Source organism: Artibeus jamaicensis, unplaced genomic scaffold, assembly GCF_021234435.1.
Source record: "Artibeus jamaicensis isolate MK-2021 breed Jamaican fruit bat unplaced genomic scaffold, CSHL_Jam_final contig_3109, whole genome shotgun sequence".
Lineage (NCBI taxonomy): Eukaryota > Metazoa > Chordata > Mammalia > Chiroptera > Phyllostomidae > Artibeus > Artibeus jamaicensis.
Window position 1 is genome coordinate 1,647,165 of NW_026521716.1, and position 20,925 is coordinate 1,668,089.

Consider the following 20,925-nt stretch of genomic DNA (forward strand, 5'->3'; position numbering starts at 1 on the left):
CGCTCTGGCAGCACCGCACAGGGCGCGGACACTACAACCCTGTGAAGTCTGTCCGCCTTCACGCTGCTGTCCGGGGCCCAGTGGGCGCCCGGCTGGCTGCTCGGGGTCCCCCCCCCCGCCGAGCCGGCGTGGCCCCTGGGCAGCATCTACATTTCATCTCTGTTGTGGTGGGCGTTCCTGTTCAGGGACGAGTGAGGAGCCGAGCGGGAGAGAGTGGGGCGGCTGCCAGACCGAGCCTCGTGTGCGGGCGCATGTGGGGTGCAGTGCGGGCTTGGAGGCCCCGCTCGGTCTCAGGCCCCCTCGGCCACTTTCTGGCTGAACAACCACGGACAAGGGGCTTCCCCCCACCCTGGACCTGGGTTCCCCCATCTGTGAGGCGGAGGTGAGGGGCGTCCCTCCTCAGGGAGCGGCGGGCGAGGGCCTCTTCCCCCTGCGGCCCTCCTTCCCTCCTGTCTGGAGTTGGCAGACAGATCTGGGGGAAGGGTCTCCCTGCAGGTGGGGACACCGCCAGACGACAGGCAGGGGCAGGGGGCAGGGGCAGGCAGGGTTGTTTTTGGCTCAAGTCTCCAGCCTTGAGCAAAAGGGCGGGAGCCCCGGGCAGAGCTGGCACTCGTCTGGCTGTGGTGACAAGCCAGGCCCTCCGCACTACAGGGGGTGGGGCGGGCCCTCCTCACAGCCTCCCAGCATTGGGGGTCAGGGGGTCCTCGACTTTAAGGAGCCTGGTCTCATCCCAACATCTCCATCCATAAGAACAAATGAGCGACAAGCGTTTTGGGGGGACTTGTCACTTTGGAAGTAAGCCCCACCCCGCCCCGTGGGAGCTGCCTAACCCCACTGTGAGTGGGCAGTCCAGGGGCCGGTCCCTGTAAAGATGGAAAGAAAGCAGCTGAGGCTGTGAGAGGTGGAGCAAGGAGGCCGAGCCCACAGGGCCTGCCAGGGGCGGGACCAGCTCTGGCACCTGGGTCCCAGCTGCTAAGCTCGTGTTCTGTGCCCCGAACCGAGCGGTCTCCAGCTGCCCCCTCGTGCTCCCCCCGCATTGCCAGGCTCCGAGCCTCCCTGGTGGGCCTTTCCCACAGTGGGATGTTAGGGGCGGCTAGTCCAGGCCTGAAGCTGTCAGTTCACCACTGCTAATTCCACCATTACACATTCATTTCTTTGGCACTGAAGGTTTTTTGTCTTTTGAGTCTTCTGCTGAGGCTTTTCCACACCCACCTGACTTCCTCTGGGCTAGTCTTGGTTTGTGGGAACACGTTTCTCTTAGAGTGAACTCTGGACGTTCTTTTTAAAGCCAAGTCTTCAAAGCCCCTCAGAGATGGCTGTGCTGCTCCACTCAGGTCCCCACTGAGCTGCGACGAAATCTGGGCCACTCTGGTGGCAGTTGTTCTGCCAGCTGACTGTTCCCCCTCTGGTGGCTTGCACTTGGCCACCAGACTGTTTACACCACAGAAATGGGCAGACGCAGCAACTGGGGACCCGGGCCGGGGTTGGTTTCTCCTCTCTGGAGAAGAAGGTGACCCCACCCCCCACTCCACCCCTCCTGTCTCCCTGGCCTTGTGGGGGGGGGGGGCTGAGTATTTTCAAACGCGCCTGTTGGGTTTGTCATTCCTGTCTGTGGTGACACTTTATTTCTGGAAGTTCTGTCAGGTGCATTTGCAAGTTGGCTGTGTGCTGTCCTGGTTTCCCGCCCTTCATAGAGCCTTTCTATTCATCACCCACCTAACACTTCCAGAACCCAAGGCCGTCTCCCGGCTCCGGGTGGCCCTGGCTCTCCTGTCCACTGGTCACCACCCTCACAAAACCCGAGGGACGTCCCCAAAGCCCGGGAGGAAGGTGCCCGTGATCAGAAAGACTCGGGCATGTAGTCACCCCACGCTGAGGGCATTCCAGACAGAACCACCTCGAGCCGAGGTTCTGGATATAGTGGGGCCATGGCTTTTGGGGGTTAAGGCTCGTGGGTGGCTGTCACCCCCTCTTCTACCTTCCTTTCTGGTCTGCTCACACCAGGACCACTGTCCTCCTTACAATCCCCTGGGTCACCGGAAAGTATCATCGCGTCGGGCCCAGCTCCGTGGGGTCTCCTGTTAGACGCCCCACCTTTCGTGGGCCTGGGCCTGAACCCTCCGTCCCCTCCCCCACGCTGGACAGCTGTGTCACCAGTTGCCCTTGGGTCCGTCCTCGGGGTGTGGCAGCCCTCTGTCTTCTCAGCCCTTCAGTGACATCAAGGCCACGACACTGGTTACATTTATGTATTTTATTCGGCCCAGCATGTTTTATCGTTTGCCGTGGGAGGTGGATCTGGGTAACTGACCGGCCTGTCCCAGAGCAGGGCCGTGAGGGAGTAGTGACTGCTGATTTGCCTACCGTTTATTCTTTGAACCAGCCAGGCCTCAGGGGCCAGACCACGGGCCCAGGGCAGGGGGGTGAAGCTGCCCCAGACGGTCCCTGCTCCCATTCTGGGCCCCTGCAGAGTCAGTGGCTGTCAGTTCCCAGTTTCTCTTGGGACAAGCTGAGAGGGTGCCATGACGCCGTGGCAATGCCTGGTGTGCCAGTGCCTGGGCGGTGGGGAGCTGGTTCGCCTCGGCAGCGTAGACCAGGCCAGCGGGCGGCCTCTCCATACAGACCCCGGCCCCCGGCTGGGACCATCTCCTGTCACCCACCCCGGAAGCCATCTGGGGGCAGAGTGGCGCGGGCGTTTCTGAGCCCCCCAGGGAGGGGGGAACTGCGGGCCTTCCCTGTGCCTTGTCTTGATGTTGAAGTGGGCTCAGGATGCCCGCCACAAGGTCAGGGAGAAGACAGTGTCAGTGTCTAGATGCCAATGTCACCGACAACCTACCTGGTCCTGAGGGACCAGTGGGGACAAGGCACTGAGCATTCTGGAACTTGAAAACCTATTTGTTGTAGGGAATGTGAACCTTCCGGGCAGGTGGTCCGGGGGTTCCAAGTGCTGGGTCCAGAGGAGGCCTGTGCCCCCTCCTCCGGCCTCCTGACCCCTGAGGCGGTGGCCATGTCTCCATGGGAACTAAGGAAGCTGAGGACAGCGAGAGAGGCAGTTTGCCCCCAGCCTGGTCAGGGCCCCGGGGACAAGACCCCGGGGCTGCCCCTGCTCCTGCCTCGGCAGGGCCTTTTCGTCCCTGCTGAGTGCACCGCACACGCCCCCAGGCTCCCACCTGACCCTAACCCAGGGCAGTCACACCCGGGGTCAGTGGGGGGGGGAGAACCCTGGGGGGCTCCTGATTCCCTGAGTTCAGGACTTTGCACCTACAACAAAAGTCACACTTGGGGTGCAAGGCAGCCTGCGGGGCCAGGATGGGAGTGAGGAGGCAGTCCTGCCTGGTGCCCCGGGCCTCCAAGGGCCCCCAGAAAGGGTCTGGCTCTGCCCTTATTGATTTGAACCTTCCAGCAATTTCTGAGCCGCACTTTGCCATGGTAGGTGGCCTCCGATGGGTCCAGGAACATGCAGTCCCGCCAGTGACTTAGAAGGTCCGGGGAATGCAGAGGGGACTGCTGGGTGTCCTCGACCACCACAAAAGGGCCACGGACAAGTCCTGCTTCCAGAAAGGAAAATGCCCGAGGCCTTTTGGGTCAGGCCAGTCTCCTCGACGGGGCTCAAATGCAGGTTTGCACGTGCTTGGTCTGTGCTTGGAGAGTGCTGTGCCGAGGGGAGCACCCTGTCCCCCTCCTACCCCATCTGGTTGGTGGCCCTGTCCGAGCCCTGACCCTGTCCCCTTACAGAGCCCCATACAACCGCGGCTCTGGCCGTGGCCAGTCAGTGGCCTCTAAACTCCCCAGCTTGAGGGGCCTGAGTCGTGACCGACGACCTCCCTCCTCTGGGGCCTCCAGCTGTGGGAAAATGGCCCCCCACCCTTCCGGGTCTCACGGCGTCACCCGGAGTCAGGGGCAGGCTGCAGCCGGGCACCACGTTTCCGAACGCCTGTGAGTGCGCCTGTGAGCTGGTCCCATGACCCCTTTCCCAGTCCACCCGCGGTCTCCCTGGGAGGGACCCTGTGGCTCACGTAAACAGAGGCAAGTGTTTTCCCAGGGAGGCCGGCCACAGCGCCAGCTCCCGACCACCCTCCAGAGAAATCTCCGCCGGCCGGCGGGGTGTATTTTGGGTCTCTGCGTGCGGGCGGACGAGCAGTGCACAGAAATAACCCTGGTCGGCAGCGGAGAGGACAGTCTCCGCCGCATGTGGACTGCCAGGTCACCTCCGTGCTCAGGGCACTCACGGGGCTCAGCGCCCTCACGGCCTGACCTCTCCTGCCAGCCGGGGGCCCAGGCACCGGTGGGCTCCACAGACCCGGCTCGGGCCCAGGGGAGCCTCGTGGTTCCCTGCGGTTCGTTGGGAGGACACCTGTGCTGTGCATACCCCGGTCTTCTCCGGTGGCAGCTGGGGGTCCGTGTGTGCTCCGGGCGCCTTCAATGAGAAAGCGTGTCGTCGCTGGGCTGACGCTGCGCACCTGAACATGCAGTTCATGGGGGGACAGAGGGAAAAGGAAGAGCGGAGGTGCGGAGGGCATCCGGGCTGCACGGCCTGCCGGGAACAGGGGCGCCCGCGTCTGCTGCCCGCACGACGCTGGCCCCACCCGCCAGCCTGACCGGGGGGCCATCTAGACACAGATTTGTGTGCATTTAAAGTACACGGCCTGGCAGTTCGACACACACACGTCGTGGGGTAATTTCTGGGATCCAGGTGATCAGTGTGTGCATTGCCTCCCACAGTGTCGCTGTGCGTGCGCCCGTGTGCACAGGCCGCCTGTGTGCACACGCGTGTGTGGCTTTCGACCACAGTCAAGTACGCATGCTGCACAGTAACTCCAGTCACCCTGCTGCCGGTTAGGTCCTCAGACCTTAACCTTCTCGTAACTGACCTTCAGATGTTTCTACCCCCCCCCCCCCCCGCTCCCACCTCTCCCCCTCCACCCCCGTTCTGTTCCCAGGAAATCGGCCTTCGTTTTGTTTTGCTTTTTGAGATTTCACGTATAAGTGGGATCGTACAGGATTTGCCTTTCGCTCTCTGGCTTATCTCACTGAGGCATCATGTCCCCCAGGCCCACCCACCTTGTCACAGAGGGCAGCTCCTCCTTCTTTTATGAAGTACCCCGTCGTGTGCATGGACCAGACTTTATCATCCGCTCATCTGTCGGTGGGCACTTGGGTGGCTTGCACCTCTTGGCTGCTATGAGTAGCGCTGCTGTGGACATGGCGGTGCGGGTACATCTTCATGGTCCAGATTCTCATCCTTCTCGCGCGTTCCCGGCAGTGGGGCTGCCGGCTCGCGTGGTCCTCCTCGTTCTCATGCTCGGAGGAGCCCAGGCCGCGATGCGCTCTCCCCAAGCCTCAGTGCTCCCATCTGTGAAGGGGGCCATGCATGGTGGGGCCTTTCCCAGCCCCTGGCTGGGCAGCTCTGGTCATCCCTGTCACTCAGACACACTGCCCCAGGAGAAGGGGCTTGTCCCAGCTCACAGCAGTTCAGTTGGGGAGCAGCCTTGAACTCGGGCCCTGCACCAGGCTGCTCACGCTCAGAAGGACAGGCCAGGCCACGTGCAGAGAGAGGTGTGGCCTGACCCCAGGGAGGGGAGGTGCCCAGAGGAGCCATCCTCCCCGCCACCTCCTCGTCCCTGCTCCAGGCAGAGAGGGCTCTGAGTCCATATGGGTGGGGGCCAGAGGGCTCTGTGCTCTCCAAGGGCTTCCTCTGTGGCCACTGCTCTGGGGGTCCTTGGCTCAGCCCCCTGAAACTCTTCCAGGTGTTTGGGGTCCGGGACCTCCCTCCAGGCCCTCCTGGCCCTCCTTCAGTCATTCCATGAGACTTCTCCACCGCGCTCTCTTGTGCCACCTGCAAAGAGGGGACTGGGAGCACTGTGCAAAGGGGCCAGTGAGGGGACAGGAGGAAGCCGCTCGGTGTGGCAGCTCCCGACAACTGCAGTTGCCTGCAACTGTAAGAATGGTGTCCGGCCATGTCCATCCTGGCTGACTCAGGCCTCCTCTCCTCTCCCAGACGAAAATCCACGGGGTTGGATTTGTGAAGATCCACGCACCCTGGAACGTGCTGTGCAGAGAGGCGGAGTTTCTGAAGCTGAAGATGCCGACCAAGAAGGTTGGTGGGACGCGTCTGCCCTGCGTCTGGTCTCCGGGTCAGGGCTGCGCGGCAGGAGGCTCTGCGTCCCTAGGGAAGCCAGTGGCCTCTCGTCCCTGCAGAGACCTCAGCCCAAGCCCCGGAGCTGGCACAGGCGGGCGCCTCGGGCCGTGCTGTGTGTGATTCGAACATGGTTCACCGTCCGCTCTGGTGTCTCGGGTGCACGGTCTCTCAGCTGGTCCATGAGAATCATTGTGGTTGCACCTCCCAGCTGGCTGGGCGTTTTTTCATTCATCTCAAAACGCTGAGGCTTCAGCCCCTGTGCAGCTCCAACGGCGGGGGGGAGCTCCTGAAGCTTAGCTGGGTGTCGGGGTTTCCCGGGTGAGGACAGAGGAGGGGAAGCGCACCAGGACCGAGTTGCCCTGGCACCCCAAATCCACGGGGGTCCTTGGGTCACTTCTTCGGGGGAGGTTTTCTGCACCCTGTCATCATCGCTCTCTCGGCAGACCTCCCCTGGAACCTCAGGCTTTCCGGGTTTGTCTGGAACCCGGGCGTGCTGAGGAGTGGGTCCCGGCATGCGTTCTCGGGCTGGGCCATCTCCAGAGGGTGGGACCGCTCTGGGACCCGCTGAGACGAGGGTCACGGCTCAGCCAATGACGCGGGTCCCCCCGCCCCCTGGTCTGTCTGCAGCTGTATCACATGAACGAGGCCCGGGGCCTCCTGAAAAAGATCAACTCCGTGCTCCAGAAAATCACGGCCCCCATCCAGCCCCGGGTGGCGGAGCACAGACCGCAGACGGTGAAGAGGCTGTCCTACCCCTTCTCCAGGGAGAAGCAGCACCTGTAAGTGGGGACCCCGGCCCCTCCCCTGCCACGGCACAGGATGGGGCAGACACGGGTTGTGGGACCATGGCCTCCAGGAGGCGCATCTCCGCCCTCAGAGCCTGTCCTCAGAAGAGCTTGGGGCCTGCAGCACAGGGAGACCCTGGGCAACGCCTTTTAAGGTCACTGCTAACTGAGGAATCAGGGGGCAAAGAGTCTTGTCACTCTGCCTGGTGACACTTAGGAATACTCGCGAGGTCACAAGTAGGGCCTGTGGGCCTTGGACCTCAGCCCCAAAGCAGCGGTCTGGGCACCCTTCCCTCCACCCGCTTGGTCCCTCTCCGGACGTGGCCAAGGAGAGGGTGTGCCGGCCGAGGAGGTTCTGTGAGTCTCTCTGGGAGGCAGAAACTGGAAAGCAGCCCCAGCTGGAGGCCCCAGGCCCCGGGGACTCCGCAGCCCCAGCCAGCGGGGTTGCCTGGCAGTGCAGCACCTGTTCTGGAAATCCCACCCCCTCCGCTCCCTCCGGGTGTAGCCACCGGGCCTCCATGAGACCTCGCTGGGCAGAGCATGAGAGGGGGCTCGGGAACACGGTGGGGCTTTGGTGGCCAGCTATCGAAGCATGAGGCCTCCGGGTCACCCCTGTCCTCATGGGGCATGGAGACCTGGGCCTCCACCTGGCATATGTATTAGTCACAGGGCCGCACTCCCGGGGATAAGAAACAAGAACAAAGAGAGAACTCCTCTCTTTGAAGAAGGACTCCCAGTCCAACTCCTGCCAGATTCGGGACAGAGCTCCGGGGCACAAGAGGGGGACCCCTCCTCCTAGGACCCCCTGCCCTGCTTCTCCCTGGCACCCCCTGCCTGGCCAGCCCAGGCTCACCTCCAGGCTCCGAGGGGAGGGAGCCCCCCACACCCTCCCAGCTGTTGCTTGGGGAGTGGCTCACCTATGCCACAGACGGCTCCATGCCTTCAGAGCATTAGGCAATCTCCAGGTGGTCTCCAAGACCCCAGGACCAAAGCCACCCGGAAGGTGCAGGGAGGTGATCTTAAATACTGAGCATCACAGTGAAACAATGCCATCCCCGCCCCCAGCAGAGCTCCAGCAGAGACCGCAGCCAGCACACAGAGGGTGTCCTCAAAACCAAGCAGGGTCCCCTCGGGGAGATCGCCATCCCTGGGGGTCTCCCAGCCTCCTGGAGGATTTTGTGGGGGTGCTATGAGGGGCTGGGGGACTGACTGTGTCAAATGCCCTGGGTCCGGTCACACCTGGGCTGCGGACAGCTGTGCCAGTTTCCCGGCCACCGCTCCAGGGACAGCGCATGCGGCTCGCAAGGTCTCCGAGCGCAGGCAAGCCGACCCCAGTGACCTGCGTCTCTTCTCCTTCCCTTTCCTGCAGATTTGACCTGTCTGACAAGGATTCCTTTTTCGACAGCAAAACCCGAAGCACAATAGTGAGTATCTTCCAGCTGCGGGCATCGGGGAGTCGCTGGCTGGCCAGCGAGGTGGCCCGAGGAAAAGCGACCGTAATTTCATTTCGGAAAAACTCCCCAGGTGGAAGAGGCTTTAATTGTCTGCGACAGAAATAATTAGAATAATAGAACCGAGAGGGCTGCTGGGGGCCCGAGGGACCGCCCAGCCCAGCAGTTAGTGTTGGGGGGGGACCAGCAGGAGAGAGGGGAGGGGGATTCCAGGACTCCAGACCCCTCTGTGAGTCTGGTCTTCGCCCCAGTTCCCTGCGTGGCTTCCCGCTGGCCCCTGGCCACCCCCCTTAGTGGAATGGCAGTTCCTGGCGGTCACCCGGCGCCAGGCCCAGAGGTCGCCCAGCCGGCAGGCCAGGCAGGAGTGACGGGCGGTGGTGGCACCGCACTGCTGGTTGGGGTGGAGAGCGGACTCTCTGCCAGATGCGCGCACTGAGGTTTGAGATCTGACCAGGCCACCCTGCCCTGTTCAAGGTATTGGGTGAGTGTTTCTCCTTAGGCCGCCAACCAGTCCGCCAGCCAAGCTGGGCTGTGTGACTTGGGACCCGACCTTTATCTAAACAGGACTTGAGCCTCTCAGCCAAGCACCGCTGAGCCTGGCCACTCTGCCGCTCCTCCCTGCCCAGAGAGCCCAGCCAGGCGGGGGGGAGGGGCAGGGCTTGACCTTGACCAGAGAGCTACCCCACACACCCTGAAACTGGAAGGTGGCCGGGCGACAGACAGTGCTGCAGGCCACGTTGGCGTCAGGGGCTAGGTGGCTGCAGATCCAGTCCCATCCACCCTCCTCTCCCTCCCAGACTCGTGGCTCCGGGAGTCACTGAGGCCACAAGGGAGCCAGGTCCGCGCCGGCTTCCTGCTCCAAGGGCCGAGGGAGCCCCCTCTGAGGGGCACTGGCCCCCAGTGTGGGGACAGAGCCACCGCTGTGACTTTTGGTGTCCTGATCTATTTAGAACACTGCGTCACTGGTCAGTTTCAGCCGTTAAATCTTGTCGTTAAAAACACCAGCCACCAGTGTGGCTCGGGCTGCCGTGTGTCCACAGAGGGAAGCCCCCACCCTGGGGCGCCCACTGTTTGGGAAGACCCTCCAGCTTTAAGCTGGACGGTTTCCCTTCCTACAGCAGCCTGGTAAACTGAGTCACGCACCTGTGTTTCAATACGCACGTGCACCCCGACTTTGTACATTATCTGGGGCTGTCAAAATGCCCCGGGGCACAGGGCAGGTGCAGATTTGTGCTTTCACTCTCTCTGTCGGGGAGGCGGCCGTGGTGGGGCCGGGCAGGGGTGGGGGTGGGGGGACGTGTGAATCAGAAGCCCTCATTCCCATCTCATTGCGGATCTCTGTAGAACTGAGTTCCATCCCTGGTCCCCAAGGCCGGGGAAGCCATGCTGACAGGGGTTAGTGTTAAATGAACCATCCACCACTCCAGTGACCTCTGGGGTGGGGTCACTCTCTCCCAGAGACCTCGAAGGTCAGTTTGAAAGCTGCCCACGCTCCAGAGGAACTCCTCGGTGATTCAAAATGTTGCCCTTGGTCAGCCTGGCTCTGTGGTCTTTGAGTGCCAACTGTATCTGGAGTTGGAATGAGGTCGTGGTAGGCGGGTAGGAGTTGGGAACAGCAGGGAAGGAGCCGCTGTGTTGGCCTTGGGCCTTGGACCATTAGCCTTTGGGCCCAAGGGAGCCACAGAAGGTTGTGGAGCACGGTTTAAGATGAGGTCGATTTGTCCAAGATTGCCGCCCGTGGCTGCCGTGGGAGGGCAGATGGAAAGTGGCTGCACAGTCTCAGCGGTGGCTATGAACGGGGACTGTGAGGGCTTATGGATGGGAGGAGGCGTTTACAGCAGAATCCACTCGGTCAGGAAGAGGCCACTGACTAGATTAGGGGGTGAAGGGAGGGAGCCCACTGACTGGGCCTTCATTCATTCGTTCGTTTATTTGTTCACTAGACAGTGAGCAAGCGCCCGCCCCAGGACTGGGAGGCAGGGGGAGGGCCACAGGGCCGGCGGCGAAATGCACTCCGGGACAAGACAGCGGTGAGAAGGCAGAGTGTCAGGAATGGCTGGTGCTCTGTGGCCTGTGGTTAAGGTCCCTCTAATCTAGATCTCAGGGCGAGCGCTTGTGGCAGGAGAAACAGCCAGGGTGGCGGCCCTGGGGCTGTGGGTCAGGGTGCAGTGGGTGAGAGGAGCGGCCGGGAGGCCGGACTCACTGGGACGGACAGGATGGGAAGAGGAGGCCCGATGGGCAGGCGGAGGGGCCGCTGGAGCGTTGCTGTTGGCCTTGCCCGGAGGGAGTGGGATGGAGGAGGGTTGGGAGGGCGACTGGTGCTCTCTGCCCCGCACGTCTGTGCCGTAGGACCCATCGTTCTCATCCCATTTTGCACCTGGGGAAACTGAGGCACGCAGTGGTGAGGTAGTTTGCCCAACAGCCAGCCACTGGTAGGGCCTAGACCTAGACTCAGGCAGGGGCTCCTGAGGCCTCCAAGTGAAGCATTCTGTTAGTAAACGTCTCACGAGCCAGGGTGCGGCGGGACCTTCGGGGCGGCTTCTGCAGGGCACCCCCTGCTCTGCTGCATCCTGACTGGGTCCAGTGGCATCCTGAGACCTGCCCACCCGGCTTCTGGAACATTCGTGGCTACACCAGGAGTAGTCCTATGGGCTGGATCCTCATGCCTCTGAATTCCAGCCCAGCTCTCAGCTAAAGGGACAGTGACCGGACAGCAGGGCGCAGGGGACAGCATGGCAGGGAGTCGGTGCTTTGCGAAGGGAAGTGAGGGATGGGGCTCCTTTGCAGCACTTTGCTCATCCCCAAGCACACCAGTCCGACACTGTCCACGGAACATCCTCAGAAGGGCGGGCGGCAGCCCCTGGAGAAGGGAGGAGGTCGCCACGGGTGGCCGTCTGGGCCCCGTCCCTTCTCGGCGACCACACAGCCGTTCCCACACGCCCCTGCAGCTGGAGTAACCGCCCACCCTCCTCTCGTCCCCGCACCAGGTCTACGAAATTCTGAAAAGGACGACTTGCACCAAAGCCAAGTACAGCATGGGTAAGGACATTCCCGGGGCTTGACATCAGCGCCGGCTCCTGCCGGTAATCTCGCCTGGGCATCGTCTCCGTGGGGGGTGGCCGGCCGGCTTGGGCGTCTTCAGAGGGTTTGATTTAAGCCTGGGTGACTGTTTCCAAAAGGAGACCCGTCCCGGGCCTGGGCCCGAGGGGCAGTTTTATGGCCGTGCAGCCACTCCTCGGCACCCAGGTCTGACTCTGGCCCCCGGCGTTTCTGGTGGAGTCCGCGGCCTCCCCCTCCGGAGGTAATCCTGGCTGCTGTGGGCTGACCAGGCGTCTTAACCCTCACTTGACCCTCACAGCCCAGCAGGACGTAGTTAGGGGTCCAGCAGGGCAGTTGGCCCCAAGCTGCACCCCAGGCCACGGGCAGCCAGACAGGTTCAAAGTTGGCCGAAGGTGGAAGGCACCCACCGGGCCCACGCAAACCCACACCTGGCCTTGCTGGAAGGCGCTCCCTTCAACGGGTGCCTGATTCTAGAATCTGCCACAGAACCACCCCAGCTGGGCTCCTGGGGCCAGCACACAGAACACCCCAGGCCACAGATAGGACACCTTACTGATTAAAGCTCGGGGAGGGGCACCCCCCACACACAGCTGCAGGCCCAGCTGACAACCAGCGGCATTTTAGAGCCGCCTGCCCTTCTCAAGCTGCGCCGAGCCCGCCGAGAGCTGTGCGGGCAGCGCAGAGGGTCACACCGGACGAGCTCCTGAGGTCCGAGGCAGTGGCTCGGGCCGCTGGGCAGGTTGTGTAGGAGCAGAGTCTGTGCATCCGGGAGCGAGAGTTTGGGCTCACCTGCTTCCCAGGAGGAACCGTGGAGGGCCGGGGCAGGGGCAGGAGAAGAGTGAAATGTTTGGCTGGTGATGGCCCGGGCCAGGCCCAGGTTGCAGGGCGAGCGGAGAGGGTGAACCTGGTCCCCCAGCTGACTCAGGTCCCCCAGCCTCAGGGACACCCTTCTGGGCCTGAAATTTCTAAGCCCGTGTCCTAAGTTAAAGGGACTGGGGCCTTATTCCCGGGCCCGGAGGAACCCAGGAGAGCCCTCCCCACAGGCCCAGCCAGGCTTCCATAGAACAAGAGCCCCCAGAATGGCCCGGCACCCCAGTCGGGGGAGGACCGTGGTTCCAACCCCCCCCCCCCGAGCTCGGTCTCCCTTAGGGACTCTCCCTGGGGAAGTTCACACGGTTGCTAAGAGAGTACGGGCCCCGGGCGCCCACCGGGGTGCTCCCTGGGGTGGGCCCTCTGAGCTAGCTCCCAGCCCCCGATGTCCGGGCAGAAGAACTGGGGGTTCCTTTGTACCCCCTTATCACTTCCGGCAGCCCTGCTGGGCTCCAAGTCACCGGTTCAGCAAGTGAGGAGTCTGTCCCTGCCGGGTCCCAGGTGCGCCCTGCCTCCAGGGCTCTGTGTTCTGGGGGAGAGAATAGGCATGATCAACCAGACCGGCAGGTCTCCGGGCCTTGCCTGGGTGGGAGGGTGGGGGCAGGGCATGCTGGCGAAGGCCCAGGCCTGCGGGCAGTGAGGGCGAGGGACGAGGCCCGTGTCCTGGACCAGACTCCAGGTCCCTGCCTTACTGAGATGAACTCAAGGGCTTTTACGCAAGAGCTCCCTCCTCTCCCTGGTCCCGACTCCTAAACGTCCCTTGGGCGCCCTGACCATCTCAGATCACTCATGGAGGACACGGTCAGCTTTAAGTCAGAGGGAGGCTAGTTGGACCACTGAAAAATCTGACCCATCTAGCACCTACAAAGCCCCTTGGGCCAGGCAGATGGCTCTGTGACCAGCAAGGGACTTCATGGATACCTCTCAGGAGTGCAGGATCCCACAGAAGCGTGCAAAGAGCCGGAGTGCCAGGCGCCCCTGTCCCCCACTCCCCCACCCCCCGGCACAGCCAGGCTCTGCCCTCCCATCTCCCTGGCGCCTCCCAGAGCCGGAGTCCAGGAGGGCCAGGTGCAGTAATTGTTCCTGAGCGGCGGAGCAGGGCCTGGGGCCAGCAAATAGACAAACAGGAGCACCGGCCCGCAGGGCTCCTTCTCCCCCAAACGTACCTCTGAGCTGACCCTCCCAGGCCCTTTTGCATGTAACTAATAGTCGGTGTGTAAACAGGGCAAGGAGAGGGAAGAAAGAAGGACTCTGCCCTTCTAAGTAAAAGGCGAAAATGTGGTCAGTACGGTAAGTGCCTCCGCCCCCGCGCGGGGGCTTGCAGGCCTCCTCTCTGGCTTTTCCAATCAAACCTAAAACCTAATTCCAAATTGTATGTGTGTTTCTGACGCCGTCCATTTGCCCGTCCATATTTCCCTCATGATCCAGCTTTTCTAACCACTTAAAACCCATCTTTCCGGTCTGCAGGCTTGCCTTCCAGCAGGCGGGGTAGTCGGTGAATTGCAGGTTTGGGGTTCCCCCTCCCTCCTCCACGTAACTTCCTCATGGTGTTTCCTCTGTCCCTCCCTAATTCTGCCAATAGAGCATGTTTTTGTCATCTAGTCGGACCCGGGGAGGAAGCCCCGCGGCAGGTGGCGGGGCGCTGTGCAGCCAGGTGGCGGTGGCTCGAGTTGAGAAAGTCCCCGGTGGCCGAGACAGTCCCCGGAGTCTCTGACGGGACACCCAGCGGCGGGACACCTGTTCGATCCATAATCCTCTCTCTGCCTTTGTTTTTAAGGCATCACCAGCCTGCTGGCCAATGGCGTTTACTCGGCGGCCTACCCCCTGCACGACGTAAGTGACCTTGACATGCAGTCTCTCTGGCGTCACCTGACTCCCCAAATCCCTATGGGACACGCCCCTGGGAGCTCTAATTATCCTGCGGTCTGGGCTTCCTGCTTGGGCCCTTCTTTAAATGTCAGGCGCACAGGCCTTCTCTGTTCCCCCAAGTGGGGGCCAAGAAGTGACGGGACCCTCTGTTCTTGTGGACCAGTGCCACCAGAAACATCTGTGGCAGAGACTGGCCTGGCTTTGTCTGAACCTTGCGGCCGGCTGGTCCACGACACGTCCCCCTGCCTCGGTCTCTCCGCCCCGCCCCGCCCGGTTCTGGCAGAGTGGCCAGGGCTCCGTGCGTGTCTATCTCTGCAGAGCGGGCGGCCAGCTTCCTGAGCTGGACCTCCGAGTCCCCCTGGGAGCCCCTGACAAATATAGCCTGTGGCCGAGGCCCGTGTTGTCTTGGCTGGGGTGGAGGGAGCAGGATGATTCCTGTTGTCGCCACGGAAACGGGGGCCGGAGTTCAGCGGGGCGCTGGGAACGGGCCGTGGGGCCTGAGCAGTGTGGGAACCCCGGACAGAGGATCTCGAACTTTCCAAATGTCTGCTGCTGCAGAGCCTGGGGTCCAAGAAGCAAGAGAGAGAGGGGGCGGGCCTGGGGTGCCAGGGGCCAGACCTCAGGCCGGGCCCCTCACTCGTCTGCAGCCCTCAGGGGAAACAGTCCCCAGTTCTGCCCCAGCCTCAGTGTGTCCACCCTGCCCATTGCCGGGGCTCGTGTGGCTGTCAGGGTGGACACACACATGAGAGGGTTTTCAGCAGCAGTGGACAAGCTGAGGGTGCTGGCCCCACAGATGGCCGAGGGTGAGGACATGCTCTTGGTCCCCTTGCCACTCACAGCAGGGATCTGAGGCTGACCAGCCTTCCCACCGTGTGCCTTTGTGCAGGTGCTCCTTCTGCCTGTCACGCTCTGCCCGTCCCCTCAGCCTGGCCAACACCTCACCCCTCCCCAGGCGTACCCAGCATGTCTACTCCGAGCCTTCCTGCTCCCCTTGTCCCCCACACCCTCAGTCTCTCCTTTGCTCCTCTGGGCTTCTGATGTGCCCTGTCCCACCAAGACACCACTTAGTGGCCACCATTCACTGCATGTGCGTCTCATGAAAGCCCCCTGCTGGCATCTAGTGAGTGCGGGATAAACGAGTTGTGGATGTGGGGCCGGATGAAGTCCAGCTGCCTCATCTTGGCTGGATGAATGTTTGAGGGGCGGGGCTTAGAGCCCAGCAGCTTCTGCCATCACTCCTGGCTCCTCCCACAAAGCCGGCCCAGGAGGGGTCTCGCTCACCCAACTGACCCGCCCTGTGGCCAGGTGCTCAGCTGGGCAGCTCAGTCCACGGGCTGCAGGAACACAGCCCTGCCCAGCACCATCCTCAACTGTGTCAGCCTCCCTGTTGTTTTGAGCCAGCCTTTAAGTCTTGAAAGGGAAAGGGGAGAAGTCAACCTTTCTGAGCACCTACTGTGCGCAGAGAACCAAATTTAGTAGGAGCTTTATCTTACTTGATTTGGAGACTCAGAAAGATTTAGTAACTTGCCTGAGGTCACACAGCCCCTGGGTGGGGGGAGGGGCCCAGGGCCAGAAGCCAGCCCCTGACCCTGCACTCGCTTCTGTCCCTGGAGGCCAAGTGGGCCCTCGTCTCGTCTCCACCACGTTTGGCCAGTAGTCGAGCCTGTCTGCAGTTTAAGCCGACTGCTCCCACTTCACAGACAGGGAAACTGAGGCAGGAGTGACTGGGGTGGACAGCCAAGGAGCGGAGCCCGGACCCCAGACTTCTGGGTTCCTTTCACACAGATTATGGACTTGGGGCGTCCTGAGGGAGTGCAGAATTTCAGCTCCGTGAATTTTCCATGCCATCGGGGGACACCCATGTCCTTGCGTACTGACACCGATGACCACACGTCACCCTGAGCGGGGCCAGGCACGCACTGTGCTCTTACACAGAGAATGCTGCCCACAGCGAGGGCGCACCCTCGCTCCTGGTTGCAGACGCCAGGTAGCCCCACCTCTGAATCTCTCCTCACCCATGTCGCTCACGGCTCCTTGTCCAAGGTCACTGCTTGCCACCCGCTGAGCCCAGGTTGAACTGCACTCATCCATTCATTCCTTCACTCACTCACTCATTCATTCACTCACTCACTCATTCATTCACATTCATTCACTCATCCATTCATTCAGCAAGAACAGGTGTCCACAAGGTTTGGGTGCCGGTGCCGGCCGGAGGACACCTGCCAAGAAGGCGTGTGCTCTGAGTGGGACTGCTGGGAGGGCTGTGTGCGGCATGTCCGCTGCAGGCGGAGGACTTCGGCATTTCAGCTGGCCACTCAGCAGCATTCGGGCTTCCTTCCTGGTTGGCATCTACCCCCCCCTGCAGTCACCTGCTGACTGGCCTCTGGGTAGAGGAGGTGCTGCCAGACCCCTGTGGCTGTCTCAGCCAAGAGCAGAACCACCGGGCAAGGCCAGAGTGCCGGCCGGGGGCGGGAGGCTCTTTGGAGACTCTGGAGGAAATTGTCTCAACGATCCTCGGAGCATCTCCATCCCAAGGTCAGGGTGTTGGGTTGCTGGACTGGTGGTCAGGCCCTCCCTACCCAGAGCGGGCTGGCCAGGCTGCCGGGGTTGTGGAAGCAGCCGGTGAGTGGAATGGGCAGCGGGCAGACCCCGAGGCCTCCAAGCTTTGTCTGCCCGGCGATCCTCGCGGCTACTCCCACTGGGCGCTCACTTGGCCCCTCCCCTGAGGCCGCTGCTGATTCCCTGGTGTCAGTGCTGGTACGTGAGACTCACTCTTGACCCTTAGACCCTCCTCTTCCGTTGGACTTGGAGACGGGACCCGAGTCCCAGGTCGGGTCAAATTCAGCCTTCTGCCCTCAGTGAAGTCAGCAAGCCTCACTTTGCCTGTCTGTGAAATGGGAGACTTGGGCTCACCAATGTCCGTGTGCAGGGACCATGTCATTTATCGCCCCTCCTGGGCCACCTGAGAGCGAAAGGTCCTGGACAGGACACTGGGGTCGTGGCACCGGGAACGCCCTGCAGAGTGGGACTCTCCCACCCCGAGGCCGGTCCCAAGGACCCAACTGGGGTCCTTTCCCGGACTCTGCCTCTGGGGCAGGTGGGGCAGGGCACCCGGGCAGGCGGCACAGAGGACCCACCTGGAGGGGGCAGGCTGGGCCCGCCTGCTGTGCCGAGTGCCCTGGCGTCTCAGGGTCGTCCTAACCGTGTTGCTGCTGGCGAGCTCATTTGGAAATGTCAGGAACGGGGAGTCAGCCTCACGAGAGCTCCCTTGGATGAGACTGTGCCTTTTCTCTTTCCCAACAGGGAGACTATGAAGGCGAGAACGTGGAGTTCAATGACAGGAAGGTAAGTGGCTGCGGAGGGCCAGGAGGTGCTCTGGCAGAGCCAGGAGGGGCCCCGGGAGGGGCACCTGCGGTCCCCAGCGTCTGCCCGCACCTGTGAGGGATAGCGTCGGTCGCGTGAGCTCCGTGCGGTTAGTGTGTTTGTGCCCCTGGTTCTCGGCGGCGGTGGCGGCAGTGGGTCATCGTGTGTGTGTGTGTGTGTGTGTGTGTGAAAGGCTGTGTGTGTCCCCAGAGGCCGTGGATCTGGCATCTCAACCATCTTAACCCGGACAGTCACTCCAGCTGTCGGCCTCCAGCCCTATCCTGTCCTACCCCCTTGCCAATGAGCTTGGGGACCTGGAGGCCACCTGCCCGGAGAGGCCCAGCCCCAGCAGCACCCTGGGGAAACTGCTGGATGGCGGTCCACCCAGTGCTTCCCAAACGTACTTGACCTTCCTCACGGACGAGTTACTGAGCTAGAGGTTGCGGGCGGCACCTCGGGCAACACCAAGTGATGCTTGTATTCTGCTGCGGGGGTTCCTGATTCCAGCCCCCCTGGGCTTTCCAGAAAGTTCTGTGCCCGCACCCCCCGTGTAAGCATCTCCCCCCACAGCCATTTCTCCTCCTGCCCTCCACACTTTAGGTCAGGGGTGTCCGGCCTTTGGCATCTCGGGGCCACACCGGAAGAGGAGTTGTCATGGGCCCCACATTCAATACATTGCAACACGTGATCCCGAGAAAACTATCATAATGTTTTAAGTAAATTCACGATTTTGTGTTGGGCAGAATTCACAGCCACCCTGGCTGCATGGGGCTACAGGCCCCAGTTGGACACCCTGCTCTGGAAGGCTCTGTCCCGCCACCCCGCACGGGCGCCCACGCCCAGGTGCCCTCCTATCACTCCCCCGGGTTCCCCAGACAAGCTCGGACCTCCCTCCACTCGGGGAGCGGCCCCCCACCCCGGGCCCTGTGTCCCTGTCAGCCCCGCGTTCCACCTCTCACCCCTGAGAGCGGGTCCTTCCAAGCTGATGGGTAGAGGCACCTCCCAGACGGAGGTCCTCACAAAGGGGCCTTGTCCCAGGTCGCGGGGCCGGCGTGCTCTCCGCTGCCGCCTCCGGCCAGCCCCGTCTGTGGTTTCAAACCTCTGGTACTTGACACAACCTGTCTGCTCAGGCACGCAGCTGGAGATGCTTTCGGTGTCAGCAGATTTGGTTATTTTTTGTGGAACATCTGGTCTTCGTCTGAGACCCTAACGACTTACAGAGCCCCCCATCCCATCCACGGGCCCAGCCTGGCCCACCGTGGCCTCTCGTTGCTCCCCTGTGGCCCCAGAGACCTCCTCTGGCCTGAGTCCACCCTCCAGGTCCTGGCCCCTCCACTCCAGGCCCTGCACCAATCCCCGCGCTCCAACCACAGCGGGTGCCTTGCTCATCCACTCGGCCGGTGGGCACGTCAGTGCCAAGACCACCCCATTCGGTGCCTTCCCCTGGAACTGCGTGTGAGGCCAGCAGATGCAGGGCCAGGGTCACCCCACCCGGGGGCTCCCTGCCTGGAACTCTGCCCACCCCCTCTCTAACTGTATGTCCCGGCAATGAACACAAGGCCTGGCCCGTGGGGGTGGTCGGGGAGTACTAGATGGGTGAGTGGGCGGGTGGCAGGAAGGGAGGGGGGCACCCCAGACAGGTGTCTGGGACCTGATTCAGAACCTTTGAGACCTCCTCGTTCTCCCACGAAGCCTCCGCCTCACCTGACCCGTCTCTGAGTTTGTCGCTGCTCCAGTGCGAGTCATGGCTTCCCGTCCAAGGCAGGGGCCCCAGGAGCCTGACCCCAGGGACAGGACAGGAAGGGGGACGTGCAGGCCAAGGGCCTGCCCTGTGCCGCGCTGGAGGAGCAGGGGCACAAGCGCAGGCAGGCAGAGCCCGCGCTGCGGGGTGGGTGCGGCTCCCCCTCCGCGCCCCATTGCCTCCTTTGGGTGTGGAGGCAGCTGGTCTGTCCTGGGCTGGACTGAGCCACCGGCCCCAAATCCAACTCCCTCCCTCCCTCCCCCGCTCCAGCAGTTCCTGACTGGAAACCTGTCGGCTTCTCTAGGCCGTGGTCGAGGTATCAGGGAAGAGCAAGCAGTCCAGACCAACTTGTCCTTCTTGGGGCCCCTGTTCTGGGGGGACACGGCCAGGGGCCAGGATGTGCACAGCCGTTAAGGAAGGTGTCAGCGCCCAGCACGGGGCCCAGTGAGGGTCTGGGCCGGAGGGACACTGGCAGGCTGAGCCGAGACCTCACAGAGGGCTGGGCGCTGGGTCACTGTGACTGGGCCCACCTGGGGCCCTGGTGCGTCCCAGCCCCCTCTCGAGGCTGGGAGGCACCCTCAGAATTGTGGCAGCTATAACGACGTGATTGATGGTCCGTCCATCCCTGGCAGGAAGAAAATTCCGCCGAGGAGAAGTGGCTTATGTAGAAAGCCGGGTGTGCCCCCATTTGTCACGGCTGTCAGTGGGCGGTGGCCCAGTTCCCCCGAGCAGGTCTGGGAACACGGTGACCGGCGTGACACGGTCCTGCCTGCAGGAGGTTCTCATGGCTCCTTCCCCGCCTGCCTTCCCTTCCCAGTTCAGTCCTCCTCCTCCGTCCCTCCCGGGATCTCCCTGTCCCCCCCTCCCTCTGTCCCATGCACCTCCCAGCCTGTCTGTGGTATGAGTCAGTCACTCGACTTTTGTCTCAGGGAGGAAGCTGCCGGGACAGCCGGGCCCTTTGGGTTTTTCAGAGGTGCCGTGGGATCCCACCGAACCTGGTGGTTTGGCGGAGCCGACCCCGTTTACAGAGTGCACCATGGGCTTCTCGTCCCTTCTCAGGGCCAGCACTGTGCCGGTCACAGAGCTCTCTCCTGCGCCCGAGCCCTGCGGGTTGCATTCTGTGCCTCGTAGGAAGGACAGCGTCCTTCAGCGTCAAGGAGGCAATGGGGCTTGGGGGTGAGGGCCCTGGATGCACCCCGGGTCTCGCAGGGGACAGCCTGACCCAGGACTCCCATTAGGAGTCAGGACGGTGGTTAGGGTCTGCCTGGGGCCACCCACGAGGGGCTCAGAGGGGCCTGCCCAGGACGCCGCTCCAGACTCAGCAGAGCCACCATTCCCAGGACAGGGGACACGCCAACTGCTGGGCCCTGAGCCCTCCCCGCAGCCAGGGAGCCCGGGCATGCCAGGCCCTTCTGGAAGCCTCAGAGACTCCTGCCACCAGCAGCAAGCCTGCCCTCACCCTGTTAGAACTCGGGGTCCGAACTTGAGGCCCAAACACATCCTGTTTGTGGCACCCCTGAGGGACTTCAGGTCGGAAGGCAGCTCCTCATCCAACGAGCATCGCGGGTGAAGCACAGGGCTCTGGCGGCCGGGCCCACGTTTAGTCATGGAGACTGCGTCTCGCTCCTCTGAGCTGTTTCCCTCCCCCCC

At 62.6% G+C, this 20,925-nt stretch overlaps 1 protein-coding gene across 2 annotated transcripts in view; it reads left to right on the forward strand.

Annotated features, from left to right (window-relative positions):
• ANO1 (anoctamin 1) overlaps nt 1-20,925 on the forward strand; it is a 122,858-nt gene that overhangs the window by 65,160 nt on the left and 36,773 nt on the right. Inside the window, exons 5-11 of one of the 2 annotated variants that reach the window (XM_037135266.2) lie at nt 5,996-6,094; nt 6,764-6,915; nt 8,291-8,345; nt 11,360-11,411; nt 13,527-13,592; nt 14,080-14,135; nt 17,475-17,516. In XM_037135266.2, coding sequence (XP_036991161.2) covers nt 5,996-6,094; nt 6,764-6,915; nt 8,291-8,345; nt 11,360-11,411; nt 13,527-13,592; nt 14,080-14,135; nt 17,475-17,516 — 522 coding nt within the window. The remainder of the gene's footprint in view (nt 1-5,995; nt 6,095-6,763; nt 6,916-8,290; nt 8,346-11,359; nt 11,412-13,526; nt 13,593-14,079; nt 14,136-17,474; nt 17,517-20,925) is intronic. The other variant, XM_053662906.1, reaches the window with a different exon arrangement.